The sequence below is a fragment of the Vigna radiata genome, chromosome 6 (genome assembly GCF_000741045.1).
Source record: "Vigna radiata var. radiata cultivar VC1973A chromosome 6, Vradiata_ver6, whole genome shotgun sequence".
Classification (NCBI taxonomy): domain Eukaryota; kingdom Viridiplantae; phylum Streptophyta; class Magnoliopsida; order Fabales; family Fabaceae; genus Vigna; species Vigna radiata.
The window spans coordinates 28,624,493-28,639,996 of record NC_028356.1 but is presented as its reverse complement, the minus strand read 5'-3'; the positions used below and the strand labels follow the sequence as shown (position 1 = coordinate 28,639,996).

The following is a 15,504-nucleotide window of genomic DNA, read 5'->3' as shown; positions in this document are numbered from 1 at the left end:
CATTTCTACTTTTACGCTTGTTTTTTTTTAATAATTTATCACTTTCAATTTATTATTTATATTTCCAAATTTAATTTTTAGTTACATCAATATATAGAAATAATATGTGTTAAAATACTAATTTATTAAAAATCTTAACTATAACAAATTATATACTTATAAAATTTATAATATAATTTTATATTTATCAAAAAAAATATTTGTTCTATTTATTACATATATTAAGATATTAATATCAAATATTAGTTATCTTAAAAGTTATATACAGTGTGAATTTTTGTAATGAAATAATAATATTTTTTCCATGAAAAGTTGGGGAAATTCAAAGTCCAACAATCGCAGTGCCTGGCGTAAACCAATCAAAACATGGAAAGACGTTATTCAAACCCTCCCAATAACTAACATCCCTGTACAGATACCAACCCCAGCGTGCGCTTCTTTCTCTATTATCCCCTTTCCTTCTACTTATTTTTTCAACAATTGAACCATCCTTCACACAGGTACGAACCCCAGGGGTACCCAATTTCAAGTTTCTCTTAGAATTTTTTATTACATCTTTTTACGTTCATTTCATTGCCCTTAACTTTATGATTTCCTCCAACCTTTTTCTTTTGGCTGAAGCATCATTTTCTGATTTATTAGTGCCTGTTAATTGACATGCATGCAATTTTGTGCCTAAATTCCGCAAAATTAATCACCATATTAGTTGTTTATGTTCCTTTTAAAATCCTAGTTTTTGTAATATAGAATCATTCGCTACGGTGAATTGGTTATATAGGAAAACCATCTCAGCGTAAAGTTGATTTTATTTCATCTTTATATAGCGTGAATTTATTTGTTTACATGATTCTGCCTTTTTTACATTATGCAGAAGCTTCTTAGTCATACTAGGATGACTGCCATGACATGAACACCTTAATATATGCTTGATCATCATCTAATAGTGGCATGGTCTACACAAGTCCCACTAGAGCAATTACTAAGCTCAAATGGTTCTGGTACTATATTTGACTGGATTAGGAGCTGTACTCTCTGTCACGTAGGAATATTTGCTGTTAAAATAATGACTAGGCATTGGAATTTTCTTTTAGTGTATATGCAAGGTCCTTATAAAGCAAATTTGTAATAATAAAATGGCAGGGAAGAAAGTCATCTCTTGTTCTAGTTGGTTTTCATTTCTTTTTCCCTTGTGAGCCTACAATACTGAATTGCCACTCAAGAAACAAGTGAATGTTTATGCCAATTTGTTTATGATGCGCATTCTGTGTGCGTGTCGTGTGATTGTGCTGCAATTGCTTCTCACAAAAGCTGCCTATTATCATTTTATATTTTGTTGTGCCTTTTTATGTTATGATCTCACTTGTGATTGGGTCCTGTTGTTGTTCTTATTTACAGTTGCAGTTGACCGTGGAGGGTGCAGACAGTGAGTCTTTCAGATTATCATCCAGCGTTTCATTTTAGCAAATGATTTATTTGATTAAGGATTTGCAATATTCAAAATATATGATATCATAACAACTGAAGGAAGACGCAGGGATTTGCTACTTGTTATGACATACAAGAACGGCCATAGCGTGTTGTTATATGTTATTGTTGGACATAACTAGGATTGTTTGTTGGTGTGAGAAATATATAGTACCTGGCCAATAAAACGGATTCCTGATGTAATGCCACACTCTTTTAAGGTCAGGGCGGTGGCTATGTTGGAAGCTGTACAGGAGATTGCCATCTACATTCATAGGTTTCACAATCTTGATCTTTTCCAGCAAGGGTATACATCAATTTCTGTTTTCTTCTTTCAAGTGTTGTTATGAAGTCTCCTAGGTTACACTAGTTGACATGCATATTTTGTGTTATATAGATGGTATCAAATTAAACTTACTATGAGATGGGAAGATGATGAAGATGTATCTTTTGGAATCCCAGCTAGAGTTGTTCAATATGAAGGTAATTTGTCAAAATTATGCTCTATATAATTTATACCCATGTGTTTGAGGAGTATGCATCTATTGTACTAAGCCACATATTCAATTAAATTTTTCCCATAATTTAACCTATTGATAAATTGTTTAAAAGAATTTTAAAGATATTCATGTCCATTATCACTTCACAAAGTTCAAATAGAAACACCAAACTGAGTTTTAATTTCACTATAAAAGGTTTGAAAGATATAAAATAAATTAGAATGATTTTTTATTAAAAATGATGAAATACACATGGAATAATCATTTATAAAAGTAAAAAAAAACATTGAAAACTTAAATTAGACTTAACATGACTAAGTCCCAAAATGTCAGAGTGAACTAAAGCAAAAAGGGGTGAAGCACGTTGTGAGACACTACTAGGAAAGGAACTATGAGTAAGTTTTCCTAATTGACACGACTCACATATCAAACTATGATGACCTAGCTAAGCATGAAGGAGAGATGGAGACTCCATAATTGTGCCAACATGTGTAGAAGGGCAGAGATGTTAAAGACCATGAGACTCACATGCGGTGGCAATCACTTGTCTCAAACTCCACTCTTATAAGCAAACAAATTTTTTGGTAAAAGAAATAACACAATCAATAGAATGGGTTAGATGACTATTGGATAATAAGTTAAAAGGAGACCTAGGGACATAAAGAACTCTATCAATGGATAAAAAAGGAAAAAGGTTAACAATCCCAACACCATCAGCTAAAACCCTAGACCCATTTGCTATTGTACAAAAAAAGATAAATTATCTGGAGAGGATAAAGAAGAAAACCAAGATTTGTTACTAGTAGTGTGATTTGTGGCTCCTGGTCGAGAACCCAAGGACTAATAGGCGAAGATTGAGTCAGACCAACAAAAGATGTACCAGAGAGTACAACAAAAGCAGCGAAACTAGAGGGTTGACGATCCTCACACCATTTAAGAAATTCATTGAAGAGAGTCGATTTGTCGATGGTATCAGATGGAGGAGGATCCATAATAGATGATTGTGGGGGAGGATCAGTCTTAGCAACAACAACAGATCGAGGAGGACAACCATGTAATGCATAACACCTGTCAATTTTGTGACCAAACTTGCCAAAATGATCACACTTGTGATGACCTTTTCTTGGCTTGTGAGAGAGGTTGTGAACATCACGTTGAGATGCCAAAGCAGAAGAATCATCGACAAAAATTGGTGTATCATTGATGGGTTTACTTGGCACATGCAAAAGGATGAAACAAGTAGAAGTAAAATTGGCTACAACAGGGGAACCCAAAATCTAATCACGGACATGAGAATAATTATCAACAAGTTTGTGTAATGCTAATAACATGAAGAACTTTAACCATTGCTTTATTTCTTGGGTAGGAGTAGAGACAGGAGGTAATAACTCATTAAATTCGTGAAAAAGAAGCATGAATCTTATCCAAATAATCAGCCATAGAGATATGACAAACACCATAAGGATGTTGAGTGTCATTGATGTATAATAATTTTGCTTGTTCCTAAACTTCAGAACATGTGCCATAGGCATGAAACATTACTTTTGAAGAAGAGTAAATGATATTCTTGAGAACAATGCATAACTAAGCATCAATTCTCTTCCAATGGGAAAATTCACCAAGAGCAATATCAGTCACTTTGAGTAAGATGATCAAGATACTCCTAACTCTTTTGCCAAAGATTAATGTCTGACGCCCAAATCGCATAATTAGTTGCATCGAACTTATCAATGGACAAATGCACATTGACATAATAAATGAACAGGAGAGAGAAAAACCTTAAAAATCCAAGGTTCTCTAATGAAGGCAACAAGACAAGATCCTGAAAGAGGAAAAGGAGGCGACTCAATGCAATTGATCCTTGCCGGAAAGGAGCAAGGTTGTGTCGTCACATGTGGCGGAAAACGGTGACAAGCGCATTGGGAGCTACGATGAAGGCAGCCCCAATGGCACAGTGGTCGCCTGGTCGAGACAAACAAAACCGTGTGCTCGCCGATCTGAACTAGAACTCCAATGATGCCGATGGCTTCGATGGTTGTAGTGGCATGAGTGACGAAAGAAATACCGAAAAAACTTTCGGCTCTAGATACGATATTGAATATAATAAAAAAATTAGGTATAGGGTTAATCTGTCTTGTGTTGAAAATTTTATAATAACTATAAAAACTGAATATAAATAGTATAGAATAGTGATGAAGCTTGACGGTTAGTACAAAATTAAATAAAAATAAAAACTGACTTAGACATAACACTAATAAATTATAACAATAGTATACTAGAAATTGTTTTGAATTTTTATTTTTATTCATATGAAATCTGTTGTAGAAGCTGTTTTGTATGTGCTGAAACAATATTGTCTCACGGGGTAGAAAATTTCTTATTTGCAGCTCATGATCTGCATGCAAGCAGTATATATGGTATTTGGAGAATTGATGACACAGACAATAGTTTCTCGAGCCAGCCCTTTCGGATAAAATATGCTAGGCAGGACATTCATTTATGTATGATGATCTCATTCAAATTATCTCTAAGTAGATTTGAGGTGATGTTCTATCTCTCTTTCTTCTTTTTCTATTGGGTATTGAGGGGAAAGGAAAGGAAATACTGGGCATTGCCAATGTTGGGTGCTAAATTATCTGCGGGTGGTCACCTAGGTCTTACCACTATATTAGGTGTTAACAAAGTTGAGATCTAATTACTCATTCATTGTTTATGCACTTCACCACAGATGTGTCTGCTGAGACACAGGTGTCCAGTGATTTTGACAACAAAAGACCCTGAATGGCTTTCAGTTATAATTTAGTTTATGTGAGGGCCGCTTTTAATTTTTAATTCATGACGTGGTATTGAGCCTATATTATAAAAGTTTTCTTCAGTTTGGTCCTCTTCACCCCTTATCCTTGTAGTAAAAAAGTTAGATTTGCGCATAAGTCGGGTGGGCTTTTTGCACTGTGCATTCTTCTGCCCTAGGGACTCTTGTGTGGTGGTGCATGTTTGACATGTCATACTTTATTTTTGGGATCATTAGTTCATGACAAGAAATTTGTGTTGTATACTTTATTTTATTAGTCATACCTCACTACATGTATTTGTTGTACTTTGAGAATTGAGACTGCTGTTGGAAATGCTAGTATGTGATTTTACAAATCTGAACAGTACGATCCTATCAGATCAGAAATCTTGTTCTGATGCAGGAACGGGATCATTATCACTGACAGCATAGAGCTGTCTGACTATACAATTAAGTGTGCGATTTTGACTACCTTGCTTTTTAATTAAATATTCTTATCTAATTTAACTGTGTATTTGTGGTTCTTAATTGCAGGTTTTACCTACAACAGGTGTAATTTTAAAGTTTGAACTTATGTATGCTCCTACATTTGAAAATGGGTGAGTGATTCAAGTAGTATATTCACTTGGTTATTAATATGTTGCCAAAGCACACTGTTGTTCCTTTTTGGTTCATCTCTCATTAGTGAAACCTGCATACTGACTGGAGTGCACCATCTACAGTGCTGACTTGCAAGCTTCTCTGGATGCTTACCCAGCTGCTGTCCATGAATTCCGAATTCCTCCTAAAGCACTTCTGGGATTACATTCATATTGTCCTGTACATTTTGATGCTTTACATGCAGTGCTAGTTGATGTCAGTGTACATGTAAGTTTACTGAAAGCTGCCTCTAACCAATCTGCATCGAAGGTACCCAGGTTTGTCACATTAGCTATTTTTTCAGTATGAATCTTTAATGGGCCTTCATTTAAAATTTCTGTTTCTTTTTATAATTTTACTTACGAAAATATTTAATTGGAAGTTTTTTATTACATAGACTAACCTCTTCACATGATCTGGTTTTAGCTTTTCTCGCAATGCTGAATTTGTTGCTGATAGAAGTTATGACTCATTGAACCAAGTATGTTCTAGTGATTGGACGTCTCATTTTTTATTGAGATCACTTTGAAGTACTGATCCATTTACTGTTTCTAAAAATACTTATTGCGAATTTATCCTTGCATTCATTTATTCGCTAGGCTTCTTGAAAACTGGCACTTAGTCCTCAATCATAATATTTGTGCCATTCTTCTCTCTATTATTGTGTGAACTTTGCCTAGTCAAAGATAAAAAGTTGTTCATTGTTATATGTCAGCTGTGTTTTTGTGTTATGCTCTTTTATTATGACCTTATCAAGTTCTACATTTTGCTTTATTTTTGTTTACCATGTAGATAATACCTAGCGCTAATTCAAAAGTACCTTTCTATTTGAGTGATCCATGTGAAAAACGGGTCAAAATACAAGAGAGTGTTGAATTGTGTTTTAAAACTTCTTGGTAATATGCAGTCAGATGATGATTATACTTGACAGAATTTGTTAACAATCTTTTCTAAAGATTTAGTTCGTAAATCTCATTCTTTTAGTTAGTAAAATGAACAAATATAAAGGAAAGAAAGGTTTAAATGCTTAGTGGCAGGCTACATTTAATTATACATAGAAAGATTGGACTCGTATCACATGAGTTTTCTTACTAAAACAAAAATCTAAAGTCAACTATGTGGTTCAACATTTTTTCTCCATGGTAAAAAATAAATTTGGTGTTAGCATTAAAAGGATTAGATCTGATAATGCCAAAGATTACCTTAATCATGGACTTATTTCCTTTTATCAAAAGGAAGGTATCATTCATGAGTCATCTTGTGTCAAAACACCTCAAAAAAATGGGATTGTTGAAAGGAAAAATGGACACCTTCTAGACCAAACTCGGGTTCTTTTTCAACATGAGGTTCCTAAAACGTTTTGGGGAGGCTATTCTCACCGCCAGTTATCTAATTAGTATACCACCTTTTAGTATTCTAGCTTCTAAAACCCCTACAGAGGTTTTGTCCTCCTTTTATCCTAATGTGTCCATATCCAACCACCTTGTTTCAAGAATATTTGGGTGTGTGATAGGATATAAGATAGGGGGGAAAGAGCCGAACGGGGAACATTTGGAGAAGGCGGGCAAGGGGCCTATAAATGTAAACCTTTTGTAATTCTGTGGGGGAGTTAGTCAATTGTATACTTTGTACAGACCGGTTTCGAACCTGGTGAGAGGGGTTAAGTCTTCGAGTTACACTCTGTACTTCGTGATTGTTATTGTGAATAAGATACCCATTGTTTGATTCTTTCTGTCTTGTGTGAGTACATATCAGTGGTGAGGGTAACTGTTAGGTTCTTATACTAAAGATTCCTAATAGTGTGTATCTTTTGTCTTTGTCCATAGTGGTAATAGAGGTAAACTTGATCCTAGAGTCTTAAAATGTGTTTTCATAGGATACTCATCAACACAAGGAATATAAATGCTATCACCCACCATCCCAAAAATTCTTCGTGTCCAAAGATGTCACCTTTTTAAGCACAAAAATTACTTCCACCAAGATTATCTACGGGGGAGATTGCAAGAAAGGAAGATGATCTCCTTATGCTCCTTGACTTAAGTTTAGGACCAAAAATAGGGACTAAAAGTGTAACAACTAAGAAGGAAACCACTAAATCTACTCAAGATGGAGTTGATTCTAGATTTGGGAACTTAAAATTGGGAGAGAAACTGAATATTTTTTTTATTACTGCTCACTTTTTCGTAATAAACATATTACCCTATTTAAGGGATAGTAGATCAACATAAAAAAGGAAAACCAGAAAGCTTCTAAAAATCCCACTCTAAAAAGCCTATTAGAAAATACATTATATTTCAATACTCCCCCTCAAGCTGGAGCATATAGATCATATGAACCAAGCTTGGAACATATAAATTGAATTTTAGGCCCCCTTAGAGATTTGGTCAGAATGTCTCTGAGTTGTTCATTAGAGTTGACAAACTCAATAACAAGTTCCTTGGATAACAACTTCTCTCCAATAAAATGACAATCAATTTCTATATGTTTTGTTCTCTCATGAAACACTGGATTGGAGGCAATATGAAGGGCTGCTTGGTTGTCAGTACAATTTCAACGGCTCATTTTCAGAAAATTTCAATTCTTGAAGAAGTTGTTTAATCCACACAAGTTCGCATGTAGTTAAAGCCATAGATCGGTATTCAACTTCAACACAAGATCGAGCAACAACACTTTGTTTCTTACTTTTCCAAGATCCAAGGTTCCCTCCAAGTAAAACACCATATCCTGTAGTAGATCTTCGATCAATTGGAGAACCAACCCAATCTGCATCACAATATCCTTCAATCTGAGTGCTTCCCTTGTTCTCATACACCAATCCTTGTCCTGGGTTTCCTCTTATGTATCTGAGAATGCGAGTCACTGCATTCCAATGGTCAACATGTGGATTTTGCATAAATTGATCGACAAGTCCCATTGAACATCCCTGAATCATAGGGATTTGGTTGTCTAGGTGCTATTATTATACTTCCTAAAATAGCTTTCTAGCCTTGAACATATGAATTGTATTCTCAGCATAATATAATATATCAATTATTCTACCCTAATTTGTGAGAATATCAAATGTATATAACGAGACTTAATAAGAGAGAAACTATTTTCTTCTAATTTGTGAAAAACGAATATGTACCTACAAAAAATGAGTTGTAATTGTGTGTAACAGAAACTTATATGTAGACCGGATAATTACAACTGTTATTAAGGAAAAACAGAGAAGTCAGTTATAATTCACTGAAAAACAGAGAAGTAAGTTATAATTCACAGTTATAATTTTATCTTAAGTATTGTATCTTATCTTTATTTAAACAATGGAAGTTGGAAATATTGTATGGTTATTATTTTGGGATTCTTGATGATTGTATTCTTTTTAAATTTAATTTAATTATTTTATTTTTATATTTTAACCAGTATGTGTGTGGGATGAAATACAATTTAGATATCCTTCAACCTTTTTCCTTTTTATACATTATTTTTGGGCATTAACTGAATTATTTTTGACCTACCAGGTTTCGAGTGATGTTGCCTCTGTAAAGTTTAAAAATGCCATGCTTGTTAAAGCATTACTAACAGCTCATGATATATTGCTTGAAGAATTGCAAAAGATTAGCAAAGCAGTTGGTCAAGCTATAGATATTTCAGAGGTTCTGTCCAAACGGAACAGTATGAAGTTAAATTCTATTCCGCAATCTGATCAGTTTACAAATGAAGTTGAAATTTCAGGTCAAGACAAGCCACAAAATGGTCCCGAGGTCCTTAGGCTTTATTTGAAAAAAAATTAGTGCTTGCTTTTCCTTTTATGTCACTCTAGGATTTTATTAATTATGTGGTCTCTTCTTGCAGGGAGGAAATGGAGCTCTAGCTTTTGAGAATGCTGAAAAGCTTTGTTCTTTGTCAACGAGAGAGCTGTTGAACTGTTATCATTCAGTGGGAAATCAATTGTTGTATTTATGGAACATATTTCTGAAGTTCCACAGGTTTGCTTTTTAAAGGCTATGATTCAGAAGTTTGAGTTTGTTTACTCACCTAATATGCAAATATATATTTTGTTTCAGCTGCCCATTTAGTCAATTATGGAATGTTTTCTAGCGGCAAATAAATGACACATTAGCTTCTGTTCCCCTTGTATAGTCATTCTATATTTCGTTTCAAATGATATTTTTACAAATTCACCACATTCAGTGTTTCACATGCTGGCATTCTTATAGCGTGAGAATGTTGCAGTTAATTGTGACCATTATACTTAGCAGCTATTTTCTTTTACCCATGCATGAGAATAATAATAAAGCATTACCTTGTTTAATCAGCTATAACATTTCTTGTTTCTAGGGAAAACAAAATAAAGATTCTAGAATTTTTGCGTGAGACATGGGCTAAGGATCGAAAAGCTGAATGGTCAATATGGATGGTGTACTCTAAGGTTGAGATGCCTCATCATTATATAAACAGTGAGAGTGATGAGTCTCCCCATCGTGCAGCTAACAAAAGAATTTCCAGTATGTGGAAGCTACCTGATGAGGTAGGTACTTCACTGTTCCTTCATTTCTAGAAAGTAGCTTTGTAGTGGCACTTTGTAAAATTAATTTTAGTGCAAATAACTAATTGCATGATCTTCTTTTTCCTTAAACTATACAGCCTCCTGAGACTGCTGCTACACGTGCAGAACTTCGTCGTAGAAGCATAGCACAAATGAGGGTAATTATCAGCTCATGAACCAGTAGGTCCTTTTTTCATTTGCACATGGCCTTTGAATGGATTCCATCTTTGCAGATTAACAACCGGTCAATTCAAGATATGCACATATTTGGAGATCCTTTACACATACCAATTGTGATTGTTGAACGTGTGATGAACGCACCACGTCGAACTATCAGCGATAATTCATACTTGAGAAATTTAGAATTCACTAGCATTCAAACTGGGCTCAACTTGGACTCTGCAAATGAAATATCTGCTAGTCCTCGTGTCTTGAAGATTGTTGTGTTTGTTCATGGGTTTCAGGTAAGTCTTATGACCAAGCATTTTTAGGAATTAATACTGTATTTTTTGTGTGTCGTATTTTGTTGGATTTTCCAACTTATTTTATAGACATTGGGTCAAGCAAAAATGAACCGATAGTTGGCTGTCTTTCGAGAAAGCTCGCAAACCAAAAACCCTAACCTCATCATAAAGGGTTTTTTTGGCATAATAGTAAAAGTGTTGTCGAGATTTGCCAAGAAAGGATTGCATATTTCCTTGTTTTCTTTCCAAATTTCCGTGTGAACTAGGTGTAGAGAGAAATGGTATATATTTATGTGATAGAATTAGAAAAACTAAGGAAAATATATACTATATCACACGTAGCATTATAGAGGGAATGGTCCAAACCCAAATATAAAATATTTCTATAATATATGTAATACTCTATCATATAAATCATATACATCAAACTTGTTACAAATATAATTATCAGAATTTTGAAATGAGAGGTAACGGAGAAAAGATTAACAGGAAGAGAACTGATTATTATTTCTTTGAATCAGAAAGAATACACAACGTGAGCATAAATAGGTTCAAGAGAGGTTACAACAGTTACACACTAATCATGGTAGAAAACAGAAAAACCATACAAGTAATTAACATCCGGTTGAATAACTGAATGTATACATTTATATCTCTAATACCCCCTCTCAAAATCAAGGTGTGGGCCGTTTGCTCATATGAAGTTCAGAACGGTGAGAAGAAAGAGGCTTGGTGAGAATATCTGCACTTATCCAAACTAGGAATTTGATAAACCTCAATTTGCTTGGATAACACTTGATCACAAACACAAAAGACATAAATCTCCGTGTGCTTTGATCTAGAGTGAAAAACAAGGTTGTGTGCTATAGCAACAACACTTTGATTGTCAATGCATCAGGCGATGACAAATCTCCTAGTGTGATCGCCAGTCTTATTGGAGGCTTCACAGTGACAGTAGCTACTATGACGATGGTGGCTGTAAAACACAAGCTGTGTACATTTAAAGGAATGTCGGTAATTTTTGACAATACATCAACCTCTATATAGATAACTCTAACCCTAAAGTAATGAATACAAAGAGATCTCTAAAATCTTCTAACAACTTCTAAAAGAACACATGTAATTAGTTAAAATATCCTATTGTAGCTTATCTACTATATTTTCTCCTTACTCAATAGGGACTAAAACCAACTCTACTAAATTTGAGGGACTAAAAATGGATTTAATTCAAATTTCAAAGACAAACATAATTAAACCTATAAAAATCTTTAAGTACGTTGTAGTAGCATAAATAACTCACGAAACAACCATCCTTTATTCCCTGATATTTTATTTTGTAAGCAAAAACTTTATCAAATTTAGTGTCTAGGGACTCAAAAAGGGTTTAATCCAAATTTCAGTGACTAAACATAACGTTGTAAATAGCATACATAACTTAAGAAATAACCTACCAACCACATGATTTGGTTCTTTATGCTCTTCATGTCTCTTGATTTAATTCACTTATTTTCTCTTCATCTAATCATGGTTTCAACTATTTCCATATATACATACATACATACATACATACATACATATATATATATACATACATACATACATACATACATACATACATACATACATACATATATATATATATATATATATATATATATATATATATATATATATAGATAGATAGATAGATAGATAGATAGATAGATAGATATATGTGTGTGTGTGTGAATGTGGCAGTATTCCATGCTCCAAAATGAATCTTGGGTTCATGAAATATAGGAAACATGATTATTTGCCACTACACATGAGGTCCAATACTGTTAGGTTTCTTCAAACCTAAAATCTGAGAACATACACTTGGGAGCACCAAACACACACAGAAACACTGAAACAATCTTGTATTATTATTCTTGTAAGAAAATAATACAATCCGTATCCTTCCAAGGGAGTTTTCTCCCCTCACACAGGAAAACTAATGTCCTATCACTAAGATACAATCAACTCAATGTCCCAACCCTAGACAACCCTTTCCATATTTAAAGTCTCCTCCTAATCTGAACATAACACCGCACCAGGACAGTTATCCTACCCCCTGTTTCCTAACTGTCCTAACAGACCCCCAAACCCCTCTAACAAATATTTTGTTATTGTCTTCCCTTCCTTCTAAAGTCCACATTCATATCCTATCATTACACTGCTACAGAACAACCTTGTCCTCAAGGTTGGAACAATGAAGCTTTAGTCGCCATTGGGATATGGTCTTATCATAGGAAGGGAACCTGCTGGCTACTACTTGCAACTTCAGATCTAGAGGCTTGGGTGGTGGTCGATATGAGAGACAAAATTTATGGAACCATTTTCGTGTCTTCATTATTTCCTTGAAAGTGTGGAGCTTCTTATTCTTCCATGTAAAAGAACTTCTTCTACCCGCATTATCCCAAGAAGAGCCATTATTACTCAACTCGAAATTATGCTTGGTAAGATCTTCAGTTGAGACTATGACCTTTTCCTGGACACAACACCCTGAATCTTGTTCAAAGAGATTGATGAGTGTCACAAACTCACGCCAACCCCATCCCTTGCAGCTTTTGGGTAGTGATTCTGAAATTCCTTGGTGAAAGACTTATCCTCCATTTTCTGGTTCAACATTGATAACTGATGGCTAACAAAACAATTCCAATCACTGGAAGTATTTCTTGAATCTGTATCCATGATTTTCCTCTTCTTTAGCATGTTCTTCCACCCAGAAAAATTCTTGATTCTCCAAGTGAACCTTCCCATATGCCTATCATACATCCGAAAACCCCTCTCCCTTCTTCCGACAATCACACGAACACTCATGGAGAAACTACTGAAATCCCTGCTCATGTGACACGAGGCATTAAAACCCCCGGAATCATCCACCAAGAACCTTAAATCCATGATGAAAAAATCCAATATTTTCACATCTTCATTCCATTCCCATCTATTATTGTCACTGCACTTATTATTAGTTGCAAACCAGCCATAAGAATTCCTATGCATGTGATTGGATCCACACCTATTGTTCAACATAGACATCCTAACATCCCAACAACTCCTGTTTCCCTCAACTAACCTTGGCAGAGTTCCTGCAAGATCTTCCCAAGAATAATTCTTCCAGTTTTGCTGCCAGGACTTGAACCTTTGTTCTGTTTTTTCTTCCAAGTTCTTTGATGGTTGGTTTGTTATTGAATTTTCTCCTTTATCTGAGGGTTGCTTTGCTTTCTTGATGTCTTGGAAAATATCTTTCTCAGCATCCATACTCATCTTTCCCTCTTTCTTTCCTTTCAAGATATCTTGAAGAAATTCCTCTTTCCTTCCTATTTTTCCACCGTTAAGTGAACTTTGATCTTCATTTACAGACCCTTGAAGAAATTCCTCTTCCCTTCCTACTTTTCCACTGTTAACAGAACTTTGATCTTCAGACCCTGGACTGCCTTTTAATCCTTTTTCCTAGTTCCACGTCCTTCCTCCAAGAACTCGCATGACTTCTCTACTTTCCTGCTGCATTTCTTGCATATTTCTTCTCCATTCTTCCATGTTCATTTTCGATTCTGCCTTACTCATTTTCGGTTATGCCCTGCTCATTTTCTGTTCGCCGGTCCTCCTCTCCAAGGTATTATCTCTTCCTTCCATGCTTCCACCCTTTCTTGATCACTTCTTGATTTGCAACTTTGATCTGGCAGTCCTCTCCTAAGGGTATCCAGCAGGTCGGACCAATTTGTTAGGTTTCTTGAAACCAAAAATCTGAGAACACACACTTGGCAGCACCAAACACACTTAAAAACACTGAAACAGTCTTGTATTATTATTCTTGTAAGAAAAGAATACAAAGAATACAATCCCTATCCTTCCAAGGGAGCTGTCTCCCCTCACACAGGAAAACTAATGTCCTGTCACTTAGATACAATCAACTCAATGTCCCATCCCTAGACAACCCTTTCCCTATTTAAAGACTCCTCCTAATCTGAACATAACACGCCACCAGGACAATTATCCTACCCCCTGCTTCCTAACTGTCCTAACAAACCCCAAACCCCTCTAACAACTATATTTTGTTATTGTCTTCCCTTCCTTCTAATGTCCACATTCATATCCTATCAAATACATTGGACTCTGAAAATTTGAGATGATACTTGAGTTGAACAGGAAACAAGGCATTAGTTACTTGTACCACCTAAGTTAACACAATTACATTGTTTATCCATTTCATAAAGATTCAACAAAGTTTTATGTTGGCTGTGAAATTCAACAACCATGCTCTTTTTTTTCCAGACTTGGGACTGTTAGTGTAAAGAATTGCACCAAAGCATAACATTGGCAATTTTCCTGTGTGTGTGTGTTAGTATATTTTTCATTGTTCAAAGATTGTTGGATGCTTATTCTTCATGACTTAAAATATTTCAGGGACATCATTTGGACCTACGGCTTATTCGAAATCAATGGCTTCTGTTAGACCCCAAGATAGAATTTCTTATGTCAGAGACCAATGAGGATAAAACCTCAGGAGACTTCAGACAAATGGGTTGGAGGCTAGCTAAGGAAGTTGCTTATTTTGTTAAAAAGAAAATGGACAAAGCAGCAAAATATGGGAGTTTAGGAGATATTAGACTAAGTTTTGTTGGACATTCTATCGGTAACATCATTATAAGAACAGCACTAGCAGGTGGGTTATAACTTTAGAATTGATGGTTTTCATCTATTTTAAATTACAAGCTAAAAATTTTGTCTTGTTTGCAGAGAGCATGATGGAACCATTTCTAAGATATCTACATACATATGTTTCGGTATCTGGTCCACACTTAGGGTATCTTTACAGTTCAAACTCTTTGTTTAATTCTGGATTGTGGCTTTTGAAGAAACTAAAAGGTACACAGTGTATTCATCAACTAACCTTCACAGATGATCAAGATATTCAAAATACATTCCTGTATAAACTATGTAAGGTAAGAAGTGTTCTACAATGGTTAGAAGCAATTAACACAAGCATAAGCTTAAAGTCTATTCTTTTGAATAACTTAATTTGACATGTGACATTTAGCTGTTATTTTTAAGGCCAAAAAGGCTCGTATACTTTTTATTCATATTGATAAC

At 34.9% G+C, this 15,504-nt stretch overlaps 1 protein-coding gene across 5 annotated transcripts in view; it reads left to right on the top strand.

The window, feature by feature from the left end:
* The first annotated feature begins 280 nt into the window (after window positions 1-280).
* LOC106764774 (protein FAM135B) overlaps window positions 281-15,504 on the top strand; it is a 28,594-nt gene continuing 13,370 nt past the window's right edge. For 2 of the 5 annotated variants that reach the window (XR_001375976.2, XM_014649159.2), the window contains exons 1-14: window positions 282-500; window positions 1,396-1,771; window positions 1,862-1,947; window positions 4,352-4,506; window positions 5,290-5,354; window positions 5,478-5,672; window positions 5,821-5,875; window positions 8,898-9,140; window positions 9,232-9,365; window positions 9,718-9,907; window positions 10,024-10,083; window positions 10,159-10,389; window positions 14,818-15,076; window positions 15,151-15,356. Coding sequence is in view for 4 of the 5 variants with exons in the window: in XM_014649159.2 (XP_014504645.1) it covers window positions 1,668-1,771; window positions 1,862-1,947; window positions 4,352-4,506; window positions 5,290-5,354; window positions 5,478-5,672; window positions 5,821-5,875; window positions 8,898-9,140; window positions 9,232-9,365; window positions 9,718-9,907; window positions 10,024-10,083; window positions 10,159-10,389; window positions 14,818-15,076; window positions 15,151-15,356 (1,983 nt within the window). In the remaining variant the exon portion in view is untranslated. Of the gene's footprint in view, window positions 501-1,395; window positions 1,772-1,861; window positions 1,948-4,351; window positions 4,507-5,289; window positions 5,355-5,477; window positions 5,673-5,820; window positions 5,876-8,897; window positions 9,141-9,231; window positions 9,366-9,717; window positions 9,912-10,023; window positions 10,084-10,158; window positions 10,390-14,817; window positions 15,077-15,150; window positions 15,357-15,504 lie in introns of all 5 variants that reach the window. The other 3 variants (XM_022782363.1, XM_022782362.1, XM_014649161.2) reach the window with 3 other exon arrangements.